Source organism: Anomalospiza imberbis, chromosome 13, assembly GCF_031753505.1.
Source record: "Anomalospiza imberbis isolate Cuckoo-Finch-1a 21T00152 chromosome 13, ASM3175350v1, whole genome shotgun sequence".
NCBI classification, from domain to species: Eukaryota; Metazoa; Chordata; class Aves; order Passeriformes; family Viduidae; genus Anomalospiza; species Anomalospiza imberbis.
The window spans coordinates 12,629,305-12,651,262 of NC_089693.1; the positions used below are offsets into that span (position 1 = coordinate 12,629,305).

Here is a 21,958-nt window from a genome sequence, read left to right on the forward strand (position 1 = left end):
GATTTGAAAGACAAAAGTGTATGTTTAAGTAAGACCCCTGCACATGGCACTCTAAACTTCAATTTCATGCTTATTTTTGTGTGACCTCTCCCACATTTCCACTCTGGATTCCTTGTTTCTACTCTGGTCTTTGCACTGAGGCCAGTGCTTGCCTTGGCACACCCTGGGCACACAAGCATTAGTGCAAACAGAAGTGGGGAGACACAGAAGCCTGAGGCTGGAGTGGGGACAAATCCCCCTGACTGTGAAACCACACCTTGAGCCATACAGGTCATTGGACCCTGTGACTTCTCTATGGAAAAAATCCAAGCCAAACCAAAACACCACATTCCTTAAGCAGTTTAGGTATTTGTGAATTTTCCACTCCATATTTAAAATTTAAACAACTATTCAAAAATATTATCATACTATTCCTTTTGACAGGATTCCTTCAGAGTAACACAACAGAAAAATATATTCGTAATTGCCTTGGGACTTTGTTGTAAACTCTATCTCCATAAGCATGAATGCAGTGGTACATCAGACCACACTCATATAAAATGCTCCTTCAGTTTGACTTTTAAGAAACTATTGCAGGAAGTTCATCTGTATTTGTGTATTCAGCTCTGAAATTGCCACTTTGTTGCAGAAGATTTTTATGAGTGAGTTCACTGTGAGAACATATTATAAAGTTGGTTGTTTGAAAGACATCCAGAACACAAGGGGAATATATCTGCTTTACTGGGAAATAAATGTACCTAATAAAAAAGTTCCTGCCTTACCTTACTGATCCTGTAATGATAATTAGCAGAAAGCACGCACAAGCATGTGCCTAACACCGATCATCACTGCACAAACCATTCCAGAGGGCTGGCTCTATCAGCAGGCTGCTGATGTGCACTGCTTTGCAGAATTAAAGACCAGCAATCAAATATCATGTTGCACAAATGTAATTGCTACTACAGTAGTACTGGGTGTTATGGGCAATGCCAATTCCTTGAGCTATGAGACCTCTTTGAACACATCCATTTTTAAAATATCTAGATGAAAGTGTTTTCAAAAGATTTGTTATCCTGGCCCAAGTGAGCAGATGCTGATGTAAAGCAGTGATGCTTGTTGTGAACGGACTTTTTAATGTCCATGGAAGAGACTGCTGCAACAACTGGCTGTGGTTGTTCATATGGAAGAGAAGCAAAGGAGGGAGAGGGGGCAACCTTTGTTTGCAATTTCTTCTACTGTCTGCAAGGTTCCTGTAGAGCTACTAAGTTCCTGTAGTTATATTTACAATTTTATTTTTACCTCCTTGATGTTTGCAACTCTCATTTAGCCACAAAAGTTAAGAGAAGGATATATGTTAGCTAAAGACATGTTCTGCTCTCAGTTGTGTCGTGCAAGTATAAATTAATAATATTATTCCACACATCCAGCGCAAGAAATGCAAGAATGAAGCCATAGCACTCAATATTCAGTCATAATTCAAATACAACCACATATGAACAAAAGATACATTTTAAAGAGGAAAACGCCTTCTATGAACAAGGAAAATTGTTTCTGAAAAATACCAAATGTATTAAAACCATTGAAATTCCTGCCCAAATATGCCATTTTTCTGCATGGTATTCACAATCACAAAAAATAACATTAACTATGTTTATCTTCTCTGGATTGCAACCAATTTGAATTATATATTCTTTAGTTAAATAAAAACTGGATACTTCTTCTCACAATGCCCTTTCACCACCCAGTGTGTCAGAATACCATACACTGCACTGAGGGACATGAACTTACGGGATATAAAAACCAGAAGGAAGAAGCTTTCATGTCTGCTTCATTCAAACTATACTGTGGCAACAGAAACCAGGTTTTATCACTCCTGCAGCCACGGCAATTCCCCACAAGTTAAAAAGAGATTAATTGCCAGGGAATCTTTTCACGCTGAAGAAATTGCCACTCTCCTAGTTAAGGGATCTTATGGCTAACGTGACAATTAGAAGGGATAAATCAGACCAGGCTTTTCACCATGAGGTACAGATCCATAAGGCACATCCTCAAGACCCTTTGCCTTCAGTAGCACTCCAACTCTTGGCAACAAAGAAAATGAGCTTACTGCTCTGAGCAGACATTATTTGTCAAACCAGCTTAAGTCCCACAGAATATCAGGTGATCAATGGGTTTAATCAGCTGTATTTATTCTACAAATATAACAATGTACTTTTTTAGGAAAAAAAATGTAAAAAATGTATAGTTCCTTTTCCCAGTGAGCACAGATTGATATGCAGTGAAGTATATAATTTCACAAGATGACTCCAATTGGCTTCTCCAGTTCCATACTGGTACTACATTTTTATAGATGTTGTTAATGGCAGTATTTAGAGAAAAGGAAAATTTACATCCTAGATATGACCAGATTTGTTATCAATTTCCCATTCTCTTCAGTGCACAGAATACTCTTTCTTTTTAGTCATTTCTAAATATTCCATGTTTAATTCAAACTGGGAATTTCTCTTTTCAGTGAAAACAAATCTTTTAATTATTTGAAATGCATTTGGTTTTGCTCAGTGTTAAAATTCTATTAATAAGAAAAGTCATAAGGAAAAAGAGAGAAAAATTCAAATTTGATGTATATAAAACAATACTAAATTTATATAATTGTTTAATGGCAATCAAAGTTGTAAAAATCACTACATAAACAAGCGAATGATATCTAAAAATGAAGTGTTGATATTTTCTATATCAAAATGACTCGAATTTAGTTGAATATATGAAAATCTATCAGTGATGGAAGTGTGAATTGAAGCCAATAAATCAGCCAAAAGAAGCTGATCTCATGGAAGATATTTCTTCTGAAAATGAATTGTTAAAATTTCCATAATAAATACAAAAAGGTATTTCATGTTCACCACACCACATATGTCCTATTTCTTGTCTGTCCTTCTACATCTTCCAATTCTTTTGTCTCAGTGGTTTTTTTCTAACACACCTTACAGGAGCACACCTTAGATATCCAGGGATGTTGCTTCATGTCATCTGGAAAAGAAATGCATGACTTAATGATTTACAATTTGAGGCTTAATGATTTTACAATATGAGGTAATAGCTGAGACTTTGTTACTAAAATACTTGTTATTTTACAGTCTTTTTATAGAGTAGCAAACTCTATAATTTTTGTAATGGAATAAAAAGTTTCAGCCCCCTCATATTAGCATTAAAAGGTGCAGAAATCTACCTCCAGAAGACTGTTCACATTATATCTGATATACCACAGGAAGCAATATGGAACCTGAAACAGCTCAAGACAATGCCTGGCGTTCCTCAAAACTCTTTTCCTGCACAGACTTATGCTTCTTCCTTTCTTTTGTTTTAAAGGAAAGTGCTCCAGTGGATCAGCAGAAAGATAAATTCTATTTTAAATTAATAGGGTTTTATGTTTCCTCTGCAAAAATAATTGTCAAATTATATATATTTTTCTCTTAGCAGAAATAATTCTACAATAGCTGTAAAAAGAAGTAATGTTATATTATATTTTAATCTTGTCAAGATTTAAAAGCTTTCAATCACCAATTTTTATCTTCATAATTTCTTTTAATGTGAGGTATGGTAATATTTACAATCTGAATTTTAAATATTACTTGCATTAGAAACACTGCTCAAACAGGTACCACCACACCTTTCATGACTGTATGAACACTGCAGAAGCAGCACACATTATTTTATTCCCATCTAATGAATATCTTGTAAATTTATCATATTATCTGTGACCTTTCTGTCTATCTGTATCATAGACACAGAGACATATGCATTTTCTTGATGACTATTATGCAGTCTTCTGAGTCTAGCAAATTAAACATTTGCTATTAAAAAAAACAAAACCAAAAGCAAACAAAAAAATCACAAATCGAACCAAAACATATGAGTCATGATTCTAGTAACCCAGAACACTGATAGGATATGACACTACAACTACTGCAGTGAAATGATGCTAAATTCATTCATGCCTATGCTGGAAATTCCAGAACTTTCTGGACTAATTCCTGGGCACTGACATTTTATATACAGTCCCTGGGCCATCAGTGCCTGGGTCCAGCAGGCTGCCCCTACATTGCTTCTTCCTGCTTCATGCATCCTCACCAGAGCAGCCTCCAGCGCCCCATTCCCAGGTCAATCCTCATTTCCTGCCTCCTGCTTTTCATAAGCATGCAAACACAGAACAGCATGACTTTCTAGGGTGCTTTGTACCTGGAAATTTACTGACTATTTACTTTCACATTCTGCCTGTGTTCTGATTAACAGCCACAGAGGTGACACAATGTTGTTTTTAAAAACATTCTTCAGTGGATTGAACTTGGACCTGGTAAGTGAATATTAGATGCAGTAATTATAAATTGCCTAATAACAAGATAGTCACACTTTTAGTGCTGTATTTTTAAGCACAGTGTGGCTAATAAGAATCTGCTGTTCTTCATATATTTTTATTCCTATTTTCTGCAGTTCTGCCTTTCACACACTATTTCAGGGACACTCAAGAGACCTTTTCCATTTCTGTGCCAAGGTCTCTAAATAGGACAAGTAATTAAGCAAGATTGTGAAAACTGCTTGGATTTTCCCTATTATCTGTTATGCACCCAGAATTACATTCTGTCCTGAAAAGTGAAAAATTGAAGAGTAAGAAAATTTAATATGTGCAATGGTTTTGGAATGAAGGAATGGGAGAGATCAGGAGCTGCAGAAGGGACCAGGCAGAGACTGTCTGATACTAAAGGCCATAAGCATATATGGGTTTTACTATTTACATGGTTTCTACCCAAAAGGTGGAAAACACTATATTTTCCATCTACAGCTTCCAATTAAATCTTCCATTAGTGAGGCTCATTTTCCCTCTATTACCAAGTGAAGTAATAGTCTATTTCCTACTCTACTGCAATGTGTCTTTTGGGGAAAATAAGAGGGAAGAGGCATCCGTGTCTACATGGTTTCTTGTGACTTCAGCTCAAAGCTATTCCTTTTTCCCACAGGACCTGCACTTGCAGAACTGTCCTTAGTGGGACTGCCCCACATATGAAAGCTAAGACACCTCAAGCCGTGTTTAGTCCCGCTAAAATCCTCATAAATTTTGACCAACAAAATTCAGAGCATTTTCGATCCCCTCAGGAACCATTTCAAGCAACTCCCTTTGGACAAGAGGATCTGCATCTGGAGTGTAAATTTTCCACCACTGTTTGTACAAGAAAATTCAGGTGAATAGCTCAGACCTAGAAATCTAACACATCCATGGACACTCACTTTCAGCTTCTTTTTCAGTTTCCTTAAATGTGGAAAATTTGTCTCGTAAAATGGAATACTGCTGGGAATATTTATTTAAAGAAAGAAGCCCTTTAAGGGATAGTGAATTATTTAGGGGAGATTGATATGACTAAAAGTCAAGTTCTCCAGAAAACTGTTGCAATTCTTATCTGATTATTATGTTAAAGGCCAGAGCAGAGACAAATTTGAAAAGCCAAGGCTTTGCATGTCAAACAGGAGTAGTCCTCAGCATGTGGGGAAAAATGGCAGTGATAAACCTACTATTAGGCATCTGGGAGAGAAGCCCAGAATCTCCTCAGTGTGGGGCCTAAAATAGACAGGAACCACTATCACAGATAATGGCAGCCTGTAGCCACATGAAGAGAGAAACTAAAATCTATTTCACTTAGACAAGAAACTGCAGTCTGATATTTACCTGTGTCCATCACTTGTGAAAAGTGTTTACTGTGAATTATCCAAGAGAAAAGTGCAGGTTGAGGGGTTTCATTACCTATCCAAGAGTAGTTCAGATCACACATTAAACACAAGAAATCAGAGGTAAATCTTGGATTGGTGTCTTGGGTAGTCAAATGGATTCCTGCTATTCAGCTGAGTATCTGCCTCCTACAATTGCTGGAGGCCAACGCGCAGAGCAGTGAGAACATGTGCAGACAAAGAAAATGTGAAAGTAAAACAAACAGAGTAAGCTTCATCTTCATGTGATTTTTGAAAACAAAGACCACTTTGGAAATAAAGCTCATTCTAAGGTCAAGGAAAGAGACTGAACCTTTCACCACCAAGGAACACAATGTACAGACAGATGTATTAATGGCTGCTCTACAGCCTTCCTGAATCTGGTAGAAGTCATAATAAAAAACCTTTTCTAGTAATAGTTGGAATTCCTTCCAGGTATATTGTCATATTTTCCTCTTTTCCTCATCAGAAGAGATAATAAAATAAATATATTTCTTAACACCACTTTTGTACCTATGACAGCATCTTGTAAGTGAAGCACAAGAGACTCTCTATAGATTTATTAATAAAAACTTATAAATTGTTGGTAAGTTTGCCCAGACTTTGGATATGTGTGAGAGAGATTGTTAAGTTACAGGTTTCACCAAATGAAATGCTGACTTCCCAAGCATTCTCAGGTTCCATGATTCAAAGTTAAAGCACCTGAGATAATAATAGCCAACTGAATGTCATATAATTGTTTCAATGTTTGCTACTAAAAGTAAATGGTAAGCTTTAAGTAAATGTATTGTGTTACCAAATCTTTCCTTTCAAACAAGCACTTCTGTCAGAAGTGTCTTAATTTCTTATCACAGAATTTCATCCACACAAGGAGCAATAAATAATTCATGTTCCTAGCTCTTTGTTGTGTGTCCCTGAACTGCACAGAGCTGGAAGGCTGACAGCTGTGTCAGGACAAGCACCAAAGATCTGACATGACAAGTGACTAACAAGTTTCTTTCAGTCTATAGTGAAAGAAGACAATGGCATAAAGTGCAAAAACGAAATCCTGAAAGAAAATGAAACTGTTTCTTTCTCTTTACCTAAGTGTTTGCTATGAGCTTATTTCCGACCCATAACCTCTGGTCATTTTATAGTACTGCCCAACCCCCTTTACTCCTCACATTCGCCTGGCCATTTACGCCTGTCCACGGATCAATATGAGCAATTCTTGGAGAAATACGATGTCTCCATGACAACCAAGCCACAAATTCTCAGTGGAAAGCAGTGAGACCAGTAGTGAAATCTCCTGAGGTTTTCAGACCTATAAGACAAGATGTCTTAAAATGCAGGAATGGACAGAAACAAAAGCCAGAGTAATTCATTGTTTATTACTAGTTTAATGATGTCAGATGGACCGATTGGAACTCAGTTTTTAAGTTTGGATGCTTTATCAACATGTATTTTTGCCAGTCAATATTCACCTCCTGAAAGGCTTTTATTCCTTCCGTTACTTCATATAGATATGCAGAGTGAGGAATTGGATATGTAAGTTCCCATCCAAACAGGCATACTTTGCCAGAGAGAATTAATTTAAGGTTAAAATTATGTTATCTTCAAGGTATATTAATTCTCCCCTGAACACTGTGGTGCCACCTTGCTTTAATCCTTCCACACTTCAAAATTGATCAAATCTCTGATAATCCATATTTCGGCCCATAATTGTTGTTGAAGTGACTACAGATGGTTTCTCAAGGAGATATTAAACATCACAGATTGTCAAACCTGGCTCCTTTCTGAGTAGATTACCTATTTCTTTCTAAATCTTATGCTGGTTTCTGCTGGACAACATTGAGTCCAAGTTTGTGTGGCTTTAAAATGAATAGAGATTTACAATTCATTGGTTTCAATTATTGTAACATATACTGGTGTTCATTTCACTGGAAAAGATGAAAAGGGAATGTAGTTCAAATCAGGTATGTGACAGTAGTTGAACTCCCAAGGAATCTTGGAAGAGTGGAGTGTGCTGAAATATAATCCCCCAGACATGGGTCCTATCCGGGTTCTGAGATGACTTAGGGGACCTGACATGGATTTCAGACTGCACCCTTTGACTGAAAATTAAATCTCAGCAGTGTTCCTTGGGGAAGGATCAGGGGACTGTTGGCAGCTGCCCCCTGTCAGCACAGGCTGCAAGATTTGGAAATCTCTTAACTAAGCTGACAGGCCGCAGAGACGATGAATCAAAAATATGATACACGGATCAGCACACAAAGATGCAGGAGGGTACAGAGAAACCAGATAAAAAAGGAAGGAAAATACCAAGTGAAGAAAGATGTTTAACTCTTTCCCTAATGAGGACTGTGTGCAGGTTATGTGTGTGGTGTATATAGGTCAAGCTCACTGTTTGCTTAAAAGATCTTGGTATTTAGTCACACAGAATGTTTTTAATCAGCTGTGACTCTATACAATTTATATTTAATTGTTTCCTTTTGGGATTCATTTAATAAATTTCGTAGATGTTCCATAACGAGAAAGATAATGAAACTACATGAAGATAAATCTTTCGGTTACCAAAAAGGATGCACTTTATGGATGTTCCTGTATTTAGCTGAATCAATGTTAAGAGTCATTAAAATGAAAAAATGATTGTGAGCTGATTTAAAGGAAAGAATCAAGCTATTTAATGCCACCAATTTGCTTTCCTCCAGAGATACGGTGTTTGAGTGTCCACTGCTGCATTCAGCTGCAGTATATACAGTACTTCTAATTTTTCATAATCTCACGCTACCTTCAAAGGGTCAGACATCGTACATATATTAAGCAAGCAGTGTAGTCCAAAAGTAATTATAATGAACTAGTAGTGTCAGCTTTCTTTTTGGTCATAAAGCCTTTATCCTTTCTCAGACCTGAACTCCTGATGAAAGAGGAAAGGATAACAGCTCCACACTGTGACCCCTGGAGGTGACCATTAATTTGACATTGCAGCTGCTAAAAGGAAACAGCATTACAATCTGCTTTTTTTACAGACCCAAAAGCTGTGTCAGATTTATCACTTGATACTTGTGGTTGTCTTTAAATGACTCTCACCTGGACTCTCAGACTCTTCCAACACACATCTGTCAGACGTATCCTCCACATCTTGGAAGTTTTCTGAGCTGGAGCTCTTGTCATGCTTCAGCACACTGACTGGAGCAATAAGAATAAAACACAGGGAGGGAGAAATGTAATGTATGCAGAAATCAACATGGTCAAATCTTCCTGGTTTTCTGCAGAGCCTTCAATGCTGAAGACATAATTTGTAAACACAAATAATAGACTGAAAAAAAACCCAGAAACACAAACTACTTATAAGCAACCACAGGATAGCTGAAAAATCTATAGACAAGAATGTATGCAGGGTGCAGTTTGAGGCATCAGCTTAAATGAGGTCCCTCTGAAGTAGAAAACCAGTTTTTTCTTACAGAATTCTAAAATAATAAAATAATTAAGAAATCATAAAAAAATGCTTGTCTGTTTCACCAAAGAAGCCAGTAAACAACATAAAAGATCAATTAGATGGTTTTGTAATTACTATAGTATTTCTGCAGGGAGAGAAATGGTGTATATTTTAAGATGAAAATATGTTGCATAGAACAAGCTGGAATGTGTAAGAAAATTACTGATAATTCCAAATTGCAGTAAAACCAGACTGAGTTGCAGTTTAAAGATTACCAAATTTGGTTACATGTTTTAACTTAACTGCTAAAAACATTTCCATTTCAGACCATACAAATATTTCCAGGGAAACAATTACCTGTCTACATATGATTTTTTAATTCACTTGGCTTTTGAACAAATCCCACGTAACTTTTCCTGAAGAGAAGAGAGGTGTTTCCCTTGTCAAAGTCCATTTCCCTCTCTTCTGCTTCATATCTCTACATGGAGCCACAAATACAGCTTGAAGATGAAGTACAATTATAAGTACTATATTATAGAATAATAACACAGTAAAGACTAAATCTTGATTTTTCTGTCCTGTTAAAACTCTTAGCTGATCCTATTTCAAAAGAGAAATTCCTTCCCTTATAAATTTTTATGGATTTTTTTAGACCAAATGAATATTTGCTGAAGGATTATGTAATTTAAACACCAATTTAAATTTTCCAAGATTATGAGTGAATCAACAAGGCCTCAGGGCAGTATGCAGACATGAGGAACTCAAACGACACATATTCCACTTCAGTGCTCTTTGCTTTCCATGAGTTTGCAGCTATTGATCCCAGGTCACCAAAAGGTTCCATCATTCTTGATTCTTGCAACTACACAGAGTGTGTTTGAGGCTTCAATACCATTGTGGAATTAGAACCTTGATAACATAATAATTAAACATAATAAATAATAAAATCTATGATAGTGACACCATGCATTTCACCTGAAAAAACAAAAAACCAGTAAATTTTGCTTAAAAGGTTTGCCTTGGACAGCAACAAATCAGTACATAAAACCCTGCCCAGGTAAAGCAGGAAGTGTTGACATGATAATCTGCATGGGGTGAGTTGACACTGAAGAACAATTGCAGTAACAAATAACAAATGTTCTTTTTCACACATAAAAAACCTATCATACGTAAAGGAAGAAATGCCTTTAAAGATATCTGTGCTTTTCTCTTTTTACAACATTTAAATAATTTTGAAATACACTAAGTGAAGATTTCCCCTTAGAAAGAAAAATTGGAATATACAAGTATTCATATTATATTTAAAAACAAAATAATTTTATCCCAAATTTTTAGAACACTTTTTTCTAAAACAGTTCTTCATACAGTGGAGTCAGCTGCACTGTGCTGAGTGACAGATTGAGTCATTACAGCTGCATGAATTTAAAAGTCAGAGCTACTCTGAAGTAGAACAATAGGAAAATTTCCAACAGAGTACCCTGTGATGAAACAGAGAAAACAAAAAGTACAGTTATGCCTTTGGAGAGAAAGCAAAAACTCACAAGACCTGTCTTTTTTGGTCTAATAGTAGTCACCAAAAATTCAGAATCAGCCTTTCAAAATGAATTGTGTATTTTTACCCAGTCAAGAACTCTCACAGTGAACCAAAGAGGGAAGACAGTTCCACAGCATCAGAATCAGTCCCAGGTAGGAGCTGGCAGAGACCTCCCTTACTGGAAGTCTGTGCTGCAACTGCCTTGCATGGGACTAAAACAAACCTGCTCAAATGCTCTGCTCCTTCCCAGGCCATGTCAGCACAAGTCAGATAATTTCAACTGACCAGCTGGATTTTACAACACAGTACTGAACAGTGTTCTTAGTGAAGATACCAGATTCAGCTGACAGATAACTCAGAGCATAACAAATAAAACCCAACTAGAAGCAGGTCCATACAAAGACGAGGTACCTCACAAAGAAGGTGTGAATTGACCAAGAAGGAAACCAAGACAAGACACCAAGATGCTTGGACAAAGCAGGAGGATTTCCAGTTGATGGATCTGAGTAGATACTGCAGAGATCTGGGGAAATCTGGGAGAGGATGGAGTCATTAAAAGCCAAGAAAAACAAAAATGAGAAGAAAATGAATGACAGGCAGAGCTGATAGAGCTGAAAAATGCCAAGAAGCATGAAACACTTGCAGTAATAGCTAGTCATTAGGAACAGGTTAAAGAGAATGGAAAGTAGGGGTGGAAAGGGTTTTCATGGGACAGAGAGACAGAACTCTGGACAACTGTCAAAGAAGGAACTTCAGCAAAGTGTGAGTGAAAGGAGGGAAGTGCTTGTTTCAGAAAACCAGGAGACAGGCTGGGGCAGGCTGGGATCGGGTCCCTGGTGCAAGTAAGGGAAGTCTCCCTCAGCCCTGTCACCTGCTCAGAAGTACACACACCTCCCTAGGCAAAACCAGGCAAATAAACTTCCCAAGACCCTGGTTTATGAAGTTACATAATAAGTGCATGCAGTGAGCAAGAAAAGGGACCAAGGCAGGGACCTTCAGATCTTTCTTTTCTGAAACATCACGTTATGTGCTCAATTGGAAAAAAAGGGTTTCTTAAAAATATCATAGAAGAACAAAGGGAATTGAAAAGTTAAAAATAAGGAAAGTACAGTCTGGCCCAAATAAAGAATGAAAGTAAAAATGGCATTATATAATCAAGGAACAATATAAAAAAATCTCAGCACTAAAACCTACTTTACTGCATGTTCTCTTAAGGGAATAGGATTTTATGTACAAATATCAATAGGAGAAAGTGTTCTGAATTGCTTATACTGAGGATGCTGATGGAATTTAAGTTATTTAAACATAAACAATGTCATCTTTATTCAGAAGACATTCTGTCCTACTTTGGGTTTAAATGGACCTTAAAATTACTTTTGCTTCCCTTTGAAAGGTAATCTCTGTAGTCAAAGTGACATAAATAGAGTATAAATGAGCCCCAAATCTATGAGTCCTAAGCAAGTTAAAAACCATTTCTGATATTATAACTCCAATAACATTTTCGTTCTGTTCAGTGCAGTGTCATTTCCATTGTTACATGGACAGCAGTGATTACCATTGTTAGCATGGAAATAAGGTAAAAGCACATATTTCATTGAAGCAAATGACCTTGAACTTAGCATATAAAGATGATATAAATCTTCATTGCACAGGATCAATCTTGAGAATTGTAGTATTTTTTTCTGATGCTTCTTATTGAGCTCTTAGGATTTGTTTACTGAACTTGATACCAATTTTCTTACATTATTGAAACAGAAAATTCATTAAAATAGATATGGGATTTAGAATAGTAAAGTAATGTCATCAGATCATAGCATTTAATTAAACATTTATGTATCTAGTTTCAAAATATTTAAAACAATTCCACACAATAAAAGCAAATAATTTCCAAAAAGTCACTGGTGATCAGTCTTTAAAGAACAATCTTTGAACCAACTGTTGAAGCTGTTTCTTTGTGAACATAGCCTAATCACGAAATACAGCAACAACTCACCATGGTCATTTATTTCTACAGTTTGGTTGAAACTCTGAAAAGCCTTGTTCCACTCTGTAAATATCCTGCACTAAAGTTTAAAAAACATGCTCTGCATACCAATTTTTAGAAGGCAGACACACCGGAGAAAGAAGTTTGCATAACTCAGGCAAATAAAACATTTAGTATTTTCTGATAAGACGCCTGTGTTATTGGTAAGGTGGATTAGTGACTTAAAGACAGTCTGCAGAGAAAACAAGAACTTATTTGTCATTCAAAATGACTGGATAGGACAACAAAAATTATTTTTCATTCAAAGATGTTAGGCAAGAGAGGATACAGGTGATAAATGTATTTAAGGTTCAATATGGAATACAAAGCAACCTGAATCTAAATAAAACTGCATTAAAAAAAAAAGCTCTAAAGGGAAACAAAATGGTGGTATTTTTTTATTTTTGTAAATGGATAAAACAATTGTGCTGCAATGTCACTTCTGAGCTGTTTGGCTTCTAAAGGCATTTACTGTATTATACCTAGGAAGCTTGATGGACCAATAAATGCTTTGAGTACTATTTTAAAAGCACATTTCATAGATACCATAAAAATATAATGAAAAGTTTAAGAACAGCTATATTTGCTGAGACTAAAAATTATCAGTTTAAGAGTCCAACAACCATAAAATAATATTTTATTAGAAATTTCTCCTAAAGTCCAATCTGAAACTCAAGGAATTATAAAGAATTTTTTCCCCTCCTGTAATAACTCAGTAGATTTCTGTTTCACAAATTTCTTCAGTTTTTCCTTAAATGTGGAATTTTTGCATCCTTTACATCCTACACCCTAAAACTCACTTTGACATGGCAAACTCCATAGTTTTCTCACACAGGAAGGCACCTCATTTTGTCTGTCTGCCTATTCCCTGTTGGTTTAATGTGCAACTTCTTGTTTGAGAAAAGGCACAGGTATAAGCCCAGCACACTCTCTCCATAACCCCTGTGACTGAAATCCTTTGTTTTCTCTCTTTTCCAGACTGACGGTTCCTAATCTTTGCTTTCTCCATGTATTTCCAGCCAAACTAAAAGGGTAAGATTATTTCACAAATATCACAAGAAAAGCAGAACATATTCATGAGCTGCCAAGAGAAATATCAGCAGAAACTCAGCAGTCCCAGAGACACAGGAGAGGCAGACACTGAGGTGACAGGCGCAGATGGAGCTGGCACCCCGGCCCTGGGGCAGGTGACTCTCCCGCCCAGCAGGGTCCCAGCAGGCAGGAGTCTGCCTGGGTGGGGCTGTGCCCCTGGTGGCACCAGTGCTGAACACAGCTCAAGGACCACTCACAGGTTTTCCAGGTGACACTCCCTGGTACGGTGCTTGCCTTCATTGCCACATCAGGAATGCTGTTGACTCATGCACAGCTTGTGATCCAGATTCCTTCCTGAGAAATTGTTGTCTTGCTTTTTCTTCGCCAGCCTGTCTCTTTGCAGAAGATTAATCCTACCTCAATCTAAATCCCTGTCCTCATCCTTATTGAATTGAACCATATTTTCTTTCTAGGCCATTTCTCAGGTTCTACAAACCAAATATTCATTTCACTGACAGAAGACATCAGATGCCAGTAATTTCATAAATTTTAGTGTAATTTGAAAAAATCTGCACAGATGTGTGTAGTTGTCATTTAATTAAGAATGGCTGGTTGTTATCTTCTGATGATTAAATATCACACTTGCCCAGTTTTCATTAGATTTTAATTAAAAAAAAAAAAAGAAGATATTAACCTAGAGAAACACATTATTCTGAAGTGAATGCTGCTGCAGTACATGGAAATTGAAATAAGCCAGTATGGAACCAGCCAAACTGGAAGGTCCTGTACCTTGAATCCATTACAATGAATGCAGAAGCAGGACCTGATGGCAGAGCTCAGTTTGCAGAACAACCAATCCACATGCCTGGGAAGCCTGAGCTGGCTCTTGCACTTCAAAGGCACCTGCAAACAGAGCTCATGTCGCTCGTCAAGTGAATTGCAACTAAAGAACATTTTTCCTTCTGTATGTGAGAGAGGTTTTAATAGATCAAAAAGACCCTCAAAAGTCCATTTTCCTCTCTCCCTATGTCTGTGAGGGAAGCATTCCTCCAAACAGAAAAATTGAAATTTTCAGTGATTCTTTTCCCAATATACCTTGAAGTTTTATTCACCCAGAGGGACTTCCTACTTCTCTCAACTAAAATATAATGGCATGTAACAAATTATGCTCTCAAAGGACATCCCATTTTTGTTTCATTAGTGCAATGAAACATTCACTCAATTTTAAAGCAGTTGTCTTGATCTTAGTTGTGATTTATAGCAGATTCTGTCCATGTATTCTGTGTAGTATATATTATAAAACACCTAACTAGTTAAATTTGTCTCTGTGGGTTGTGCTGCAAGAAATAAAATACTTTCCCATAAAATTCCACACAGCATCTACTGCACAGCTCTGAAACACAAGCTTCTGTAAAACTTAGGAGGATTTTAAGAAGGAAAATGCAACCCCAAACAGCCTTTCATTAATTCTTCTATTATATACTGTTTCTTCTTCTCAATGTCCTCTCTGGATAGAATGCCTAAATTTCTCTTTTCCAATTTCCATAAGTGTTTCTTGTAAACAAACATGATGTAAGACTGAATAATTTGATTAGCATTGTTTATCCCTCTTTTTTTTTTTCCAACCAGTAATTGGGAGACAATAGGGAAGAAAAAATGGTTACAGAATTAGTAAAGAAAGCCAAAAACTGCTAGTTACTAGATAATCAGTCTCTTTTTAAATTAAAGTATATAGCATTTACTCACCTATCCAAATTTCTAAAAATATCACAGAATATGCTGAGATGGAAGACACCCACAAGGGTCATCAAGTACAATTCTTAGCCCTGCACAGCACCATGCCCAAGAATCCCACCCCGTGCCCGAGAGCATTATTCAAACTCTTCTTGAGCTGTTTGGCGCTGTGCCCACTTCCCTTGGGAGTCTGTTCGAGTGCCTGGCCACCAACCACCAAGGATGAAGAACCTTTTTCTAAAGAAATACAGCAAAATTCCCCTGGTTTCTGTACATTAGACCAGTGGTGCTGCAGAGCACACAGTGCAGATGTAAATCCTAGCACTGTGTCAGTAGCACCTAAAAAACCAACAAAGAAACACTTCCTATTTTTAAAATTGCATAATTGACAGCATTGACATTATTATTTTCATGATAGTAGATTGATTTGGTATTCAAATATAAAATCATTAACCAGGAAGCTTGTAGAGGATTCTAGCTCAGTCCCTTTCTACAGAGAAATTTTTGCTGCAGATTGCATCAATTTGCTTTTAAAACAAAAACTAAACAAAAGTGTGCAGCACGACACGTGATACTGACTCATCCCTGTGCATAATATGAGTGCTGCAGCTTTTATAGTTTGCCCATCTCTCGATCAAAGCTGCCCAAATAGCTTAATCCATGGAAAAAAAACCCTCTTTATTAACCTCTTCTGGCCAGATTATTGTTATTCTTTTGCATTATGGCCTTGGAGATGTATTACTGATAGGGAGGTAAAGCCAACTGCAGCACAGCATGACTCTGCTGAATGGCTGCTGTAAGAAAGTGGAAGTACTTATTTCCAAGACATTTCTGTGATGCTCCCTACTGTTAAAATGTTATCTGACTTTAAAAGATTTTCAGTTCAATTGTAAGCAATAAGTAAACTCAAGCAGTACAGAACTGTACACTGTAGAGTTTCACTAGCTGGTCAAACAGGCATTATTCCAAGAAACTAATGTTGTATAGGACTGCTTCCTGGTGGCTGAGACCCCTGATTGGCAAAAGACAGTGGACTTTTCAGTCAGCAAGCTAGTTACCCATGGATGTGGCTCAAGGCTGACACACAGATTGACTGGTTCACACTAATTTACTTCACACAGATTCCATTTATCTCCTAGAAGATCCCCTGGCAGCAGCTTATAATGGCATATCCTAGGATGCCTGCCTGCATGAGTTTTTAAAGCGGCAGAGCTTGATGAATCTAAGTCCAGAAAACAGTTCACAGATTGAGGACTAGGTGCAATCAAAAAACATCAAGTAGCACAGCTGGGACTTGCTAGCTTGCTTGACTGGTTTGAGCAGCTGAGCATTAACTACGCTTGCTTTCCTGCTGGCAGCCCTGTGTCACTAGGACAAATCGGAGCACTGCCCGACAGAGGAGGAGAAAAAGGAAAGGAAAAGAAAAAGGAAAGAAAGAAAAAGAAAAAGAAAAAAAAAAAGAAAAAGAAAAAGAAAAAGAAAAAGAAAAAGAAAAAGAAAAAGAAAAAGAAAAAGAAAAAGAAAAAGAAAAAGAAAAAGAAAAAGAAAAAGAAGAAAAAGAAAAAGAAGAAAAAGGAGACAGATTGCATGGCTACTATTTACAGATGCAGGAATAACTCATTAGAAGATTTAATCTCTTTCCAATCCTAGGATTATTAAAGTAAATAATGTACTGTTACAAAATAATTCATGTTTTGAGGCTGTAAATTTGGAAAATTTTCTTTTGGTCATCATGACAGTTCCTAGGAAAAAGACCTGAACGAAACTAAAGTTGTTCTCATTTCTTCCTTATTGAAAACAAAATATATTCACAATTTATGTACATTGAAAAATAGTTACCAATATAGTTGATTATTCATTACAGCAATGTGAGTGACATGTCAATGCATTGCCTTGCCCCCATGGAGAACAATAGACTTCAATACATGCAAGTTTGCAAGCAGTATTTTTAAAAGAACTAAAAATAAAAGGACTAAAAATACAGTCTTGCACTCCAGCTCTCCAAACTCAGATAGATAGAGCCTATGCTAAAAAGTACTTTTAGAAAGGAAGCAAAAATTAATATTATCAGAGAATAACATTTGACAGCAAATATATTGTGAGAGATCCAAAGCACATTTAGTACTTAGAAGGTTAAAGACTCAGCTGTAGCGCTAGTTGATGAAAAAGTAGGATTAAGGCTTTAGTATGAGTCTTGACATGATCATGTTGTCTGCCTGCTGTCTTAAGCTTTGAAAAACAGCTGGGATCATCTTCTTATAAGCTCCAACTCAAAGATGTTTAAGCAGTTCCAAATCCAATTAAACAGAGGTAAATATAAGGAAGGGCCCTACTGAGCCAAATAATCTTATTTTTTAAATGAAAACCAGCATAATTGCAGGTTACACAACTCCTTAATCTCACTTTAAACCTAACAGACTGCTGCCTTACAGTGCACATGGCAAGTCCAGTTAACCCAAGCATTCTGTATTGGTGAGCTTAATTTTTGATCATTATCCTTTATTATGTTACTTGTAATCCTAAAAGCCTATGATTGTGTCCAGATATTTGGCAAGGATTGTACCTGGATATACAGGGATTCCTCTTCTAAGAGTAATGGATTAATTGGATAGCACCGTATGACTAGTAGATGGTTTGCAGTGAAACTGCTGTGCAGTTTTTAATTTGTGAACTCCACTTCCTTCTCCTTCTGTGCCCATCTTTTAAACAAATTGCCTTTTTGAACATTAGCAGTGTTGCTGGAGTAGCCTATCTATTGTCACCCCTAAGGTGACAATGGATTAGCAATAACACTGCCCTTTGGAGTGGGCTGCTTACTAAAATCCTCTCCATAAAAAATAATGGAAGATATGGAAATTGTATTTTTCACAGGGAATTGCATATTCAATTTAATAGTAGCTATCTTATGAACATGACCCAATCAGACTGCGATTACTTAAAGGCTTAGAGCATTAGACCCTTTATTTTCCATAGAGTCAAAATATTTTTGAGGTGATCATACTGTACCAAGGTATGTATTTTTTACATTAACACATTTAATACCCTAGAAGCAAAAAACACACATAGGTAATCCTTCTACTTTGTCCTATAAATATGTACAAGGACATTCTCCAAGGATGAAAAGGCAAAATCTCATCAGGGACTACTTCAAATACAAGCTCCTCATGTCGGTAAGAGCAAGAAGGAAATTTAAATTATCAGGAGCGGACTGTTTGCAGTAGTTGTGTTACATTATGCATGATTCTTGGCTGCACAGGATTTAATTAATGATTTCCAGTTACATGGCTAAGATTTGTAGTGAATTAGTGTTTAGGGCAGCAAACTAACATCTCACACCATAATTTTGTAATTTTTCACAAACATCAGTTACTAGAGGTTGCTGTCTCTTTTGTTATTTTGTAGCTGGAAATCAGTTTTGTATATATGAGCAATAATTCTGGGCTCTGTTACAGAAGCATGAGTTTAGATGAATTTCAAGGCTGTTATTCTCCTGTTGCAACTTAGAACAAAATTTGGTCTTTGCTATTCTCTGAATTAATGAGCAATATCTGTTGCTATGTGTAAATATCAGAAAGGCACTTGTTGAACTGTCGGATGATACATAATTTTATTGGTAATGAACGTGGATCATCTGCTGCAGTTACCACAAAGCAGACACAGGTTTGTGAAACAGGCTGTCCACTTTAAACACCACTGGATGTATCTTCAGAAAACGAACATGGCACTCCCTCAAATGAATAGATAAGCAAGAATATGTGAGATACTTAATGGGTAAAAGATGACTGCTGCCAAATACTGCACCTTCACTTACACTCAGCCCTATTCCTCAGGCCATCAGCAAGACCTATCTGTAAGCGAACAAAAGAGCCTGGAGCCTCCCCTTTGAGACAGGTAATAAAGAGGCAAGACAGATACCACAGGCATTTCCAAGAAGTTGGACATCTAAGGAGGTGACTGACAACTGTCTCTGTGCTCCAGAGGCTGTGTGAGACCACATGTGCGAAGAACTAAAAAGCATGGGTCCAAAAAGGGCAGCTGATCTTCCTTGCCAGATCACATTCTTATTGGAGTTATGGTGGGATAAAGAGCCAAGGAGTAACACAAGTGTGAGCTTTTCCATGAGCTCTTTGGTGCATTCAAGTGTCATGTATATGTGAGGCAGAAATTATCTAGATGGAGAAGTGGTAGGATATTTTAAAATGTAAAATTCACTGCACTTTGCTTAAATAAGGTTGGTCAAATGTAACAGAAAGATGCTGCTCAATACTGCCAAACTGAAAAGTCTGTAATCAGATTCGGTATTGCTCACTTTCAGCATAGGACTCAAGCCACCAGAGGTATGAGGTAAAAAAAAAAAAAAAAAGAAAAAAGAAAAAAAGTGTTCTTTAGGATTTTTTTTCACTTGTTTTTTAAGTGTTATCCTTTTTGGGTGTTGAGCCTTTATTCCTCAGGAAGAATGACTGGATATAGCAATAATTGCATACTATCACTTTGCCATATGAAGTGGGACTTTTGAGAAAGAAACACACAAAATACCATAAGATTTACCATAAAATTATGAGGGTTGGTGAAACATTACATTCACTGGCTGTATTTATATTACCATAGTAGCCAAATCACTAATTAGAATTTGTTTTTTCATGAATGTCTGATCATTAGTTTCTTGTTAGTTCTGAAAACAAATATTTCTATTGCTTTTTCTATTATACCTTGTCAAAAGTATCTGGAATATCTTTATTTAGGTGTTCTGGAACTTAAGTCTACTAGGGTGTTGTTTATTTGTGCACATCTATATTCCAATTCACACATAGAAAAGGTAGGTATACACTGACTATTGGGAAATTATCCAGTCCTCCACAAGAAAATCTATATGGAAGTGTCCTACCAGTCTGCTGCAGATACTTCAAATTGTATTGCTGGTATTTTTTTTACTGGTTGATTTGTTTTTGTTCCTATTTCCTTTCAACTACCAACTTGTCTGCACATTCAGAGGTGAATCTAGGGACAGTCATATATATCCTTTTTCATATGGAAGGATAAAAACAAATTTAGTGTTTCAGGATACAAAACTGCCAGTTCAAGAGATCACTAAAGGTTGCACTCCAGCTTGTAAGATGAGTGAAGTGGAAATGCCAAAAGGGCTCCTGCACAAAAAAGGTACAAATGTGCAGCAGGACCTTGACTGCAGTTTCAAAAGCACTGTGCAATGGCTGTAGCATAATTAACAGAAAGCACTGCAGTCTTGTAAAATAAATCACAGAATGCTCACTCTCTTCTTCACCTCTGTGTTGACTAGGTACACTTTTTTAAAAAGCTAGATCTGCTCTTGATTTAGCACAATCTGAGTTTGGCCAAGGTGACCGAGTTGAAACAAGCAGTGTAGAAATTCTAATTGATATGTGAAAAGGATTAGAACAGATACTGTAAAAGTAAGATGACTTTCCATAAGTACGATCAGAAGAACAGAAGACAAGTTTACTTATAACTGACACTCAGGAATCTGCTTAATCTTTTCCAAAATAACCAAAGTAAATTCTGAGCTTCAAAACAGAACTTCAGACTTCTTATTCCAGTGATTTGAGACTGCACAGCTGTATCACCACAGTGTAACTGCTTTTAATTGTTAATTAAATGCAGAGCCCACTGAAGCTCACAGGCACCCCATCTTTAAACATCTTTTATCACAAATGACAAACGCAGGTGAACCTCTAGCCATAAACTGCTCCCATAACCCAAAGGTTTTTCCAGAGAAGAATAGCCTACCTCTGGCAAGAGAGCACCACATTTTTACATTGCTAAAGAATTGCAAGAACTCTTGTGTCAGTCTTTGAAAAAATACCTACAGTGCATATGGCCTGTTGGACTTAAGAGGATGCAAACAGATCTACAGCTGTGTAAGGCATTAGTACCTAGAAGTACTAACTTACTTAAGAGACACTATTTTCCCCAGAAAATATTAAAAGCTAAAAACAGATTTAAATAATTCTTACAATGGGAAATATTAAATTCAGTACTAAAAAATTTGGATCAGCAGTATTTACCATACTGTATTGTTATAAAAAACATTACTGCTATCTACCTGACACTTTTATAGTTGCATACACAGCTGCCACTTCAGGTTCCATTCCCAGGGAATTACTCATTCAGAGCTAAAGGAAAGTGAAAATGTGGTTTAGAAGGGCAAATTACTTGATTTGTTTCAGCTCATGGAGACAGCTACAGAGTGTATATGAATAGGTAGGGCTCATTTTCCTTCTTGTCTTATTTTTTATTCTAACAATGTCACCTTCTAAAAAGCAGATTATTTTATTGGCTTCTTTGAGACTGCACTCTCTTTTGGATACATATTCTTTTTTTTTACTTTTGATTTTTAGGGAGTTTCACTTACCACTCAGTGTAAAGACAGTAGAGGGGTTCTCCTTTCTCTTTGTTCATTTGGTTGGTACTTGTAAAGACAGGCCAATCTCTGCCCAGTTAAGTGTTT

At 36.8% G+C, this 21,958-nt stretch overlaps 1 protein-coding gene across 11 annotated transcripts in view; it reads right to left on the bottom strand.

Moving 5' to 3' along the window:
- Positions 1-323: 323 nt before the first annotated feature.
- Positions 324-21,958, bottom strand: part of WDR72 (WD repeat domain 72) — a 102,460-nt gene continuing 80,825 nt past the window's right edge. For 6 of the 11 annotated variants that reach the window (XM_068203997.1, XM_068203992.1, XM_068203996.1 and 3 more), the window contains 2 exons: positions 8,803-8,901; positions 2,833-3,006 (listed from right to left, as the gene is read on the bottom strand). In XM_068203997.1, coding sequence (XP_068060098.1) covers positions 2,951-3,006; positions 8,803-8,901 — 155 coding nt within the window. In that variant the 3' untranslated portion in view covers positions 2,833-2,950. Of the gene's footprint in view, positions 880-2,832; positions 3,007-8,802; positions 8,902-21,958 lie in introns of those variants that run through there. The other 5 variants (XM_068203993.1, XM_068203998.1, XR_011003807.1 and 2 more) reach the window with 4 other exon arrangements.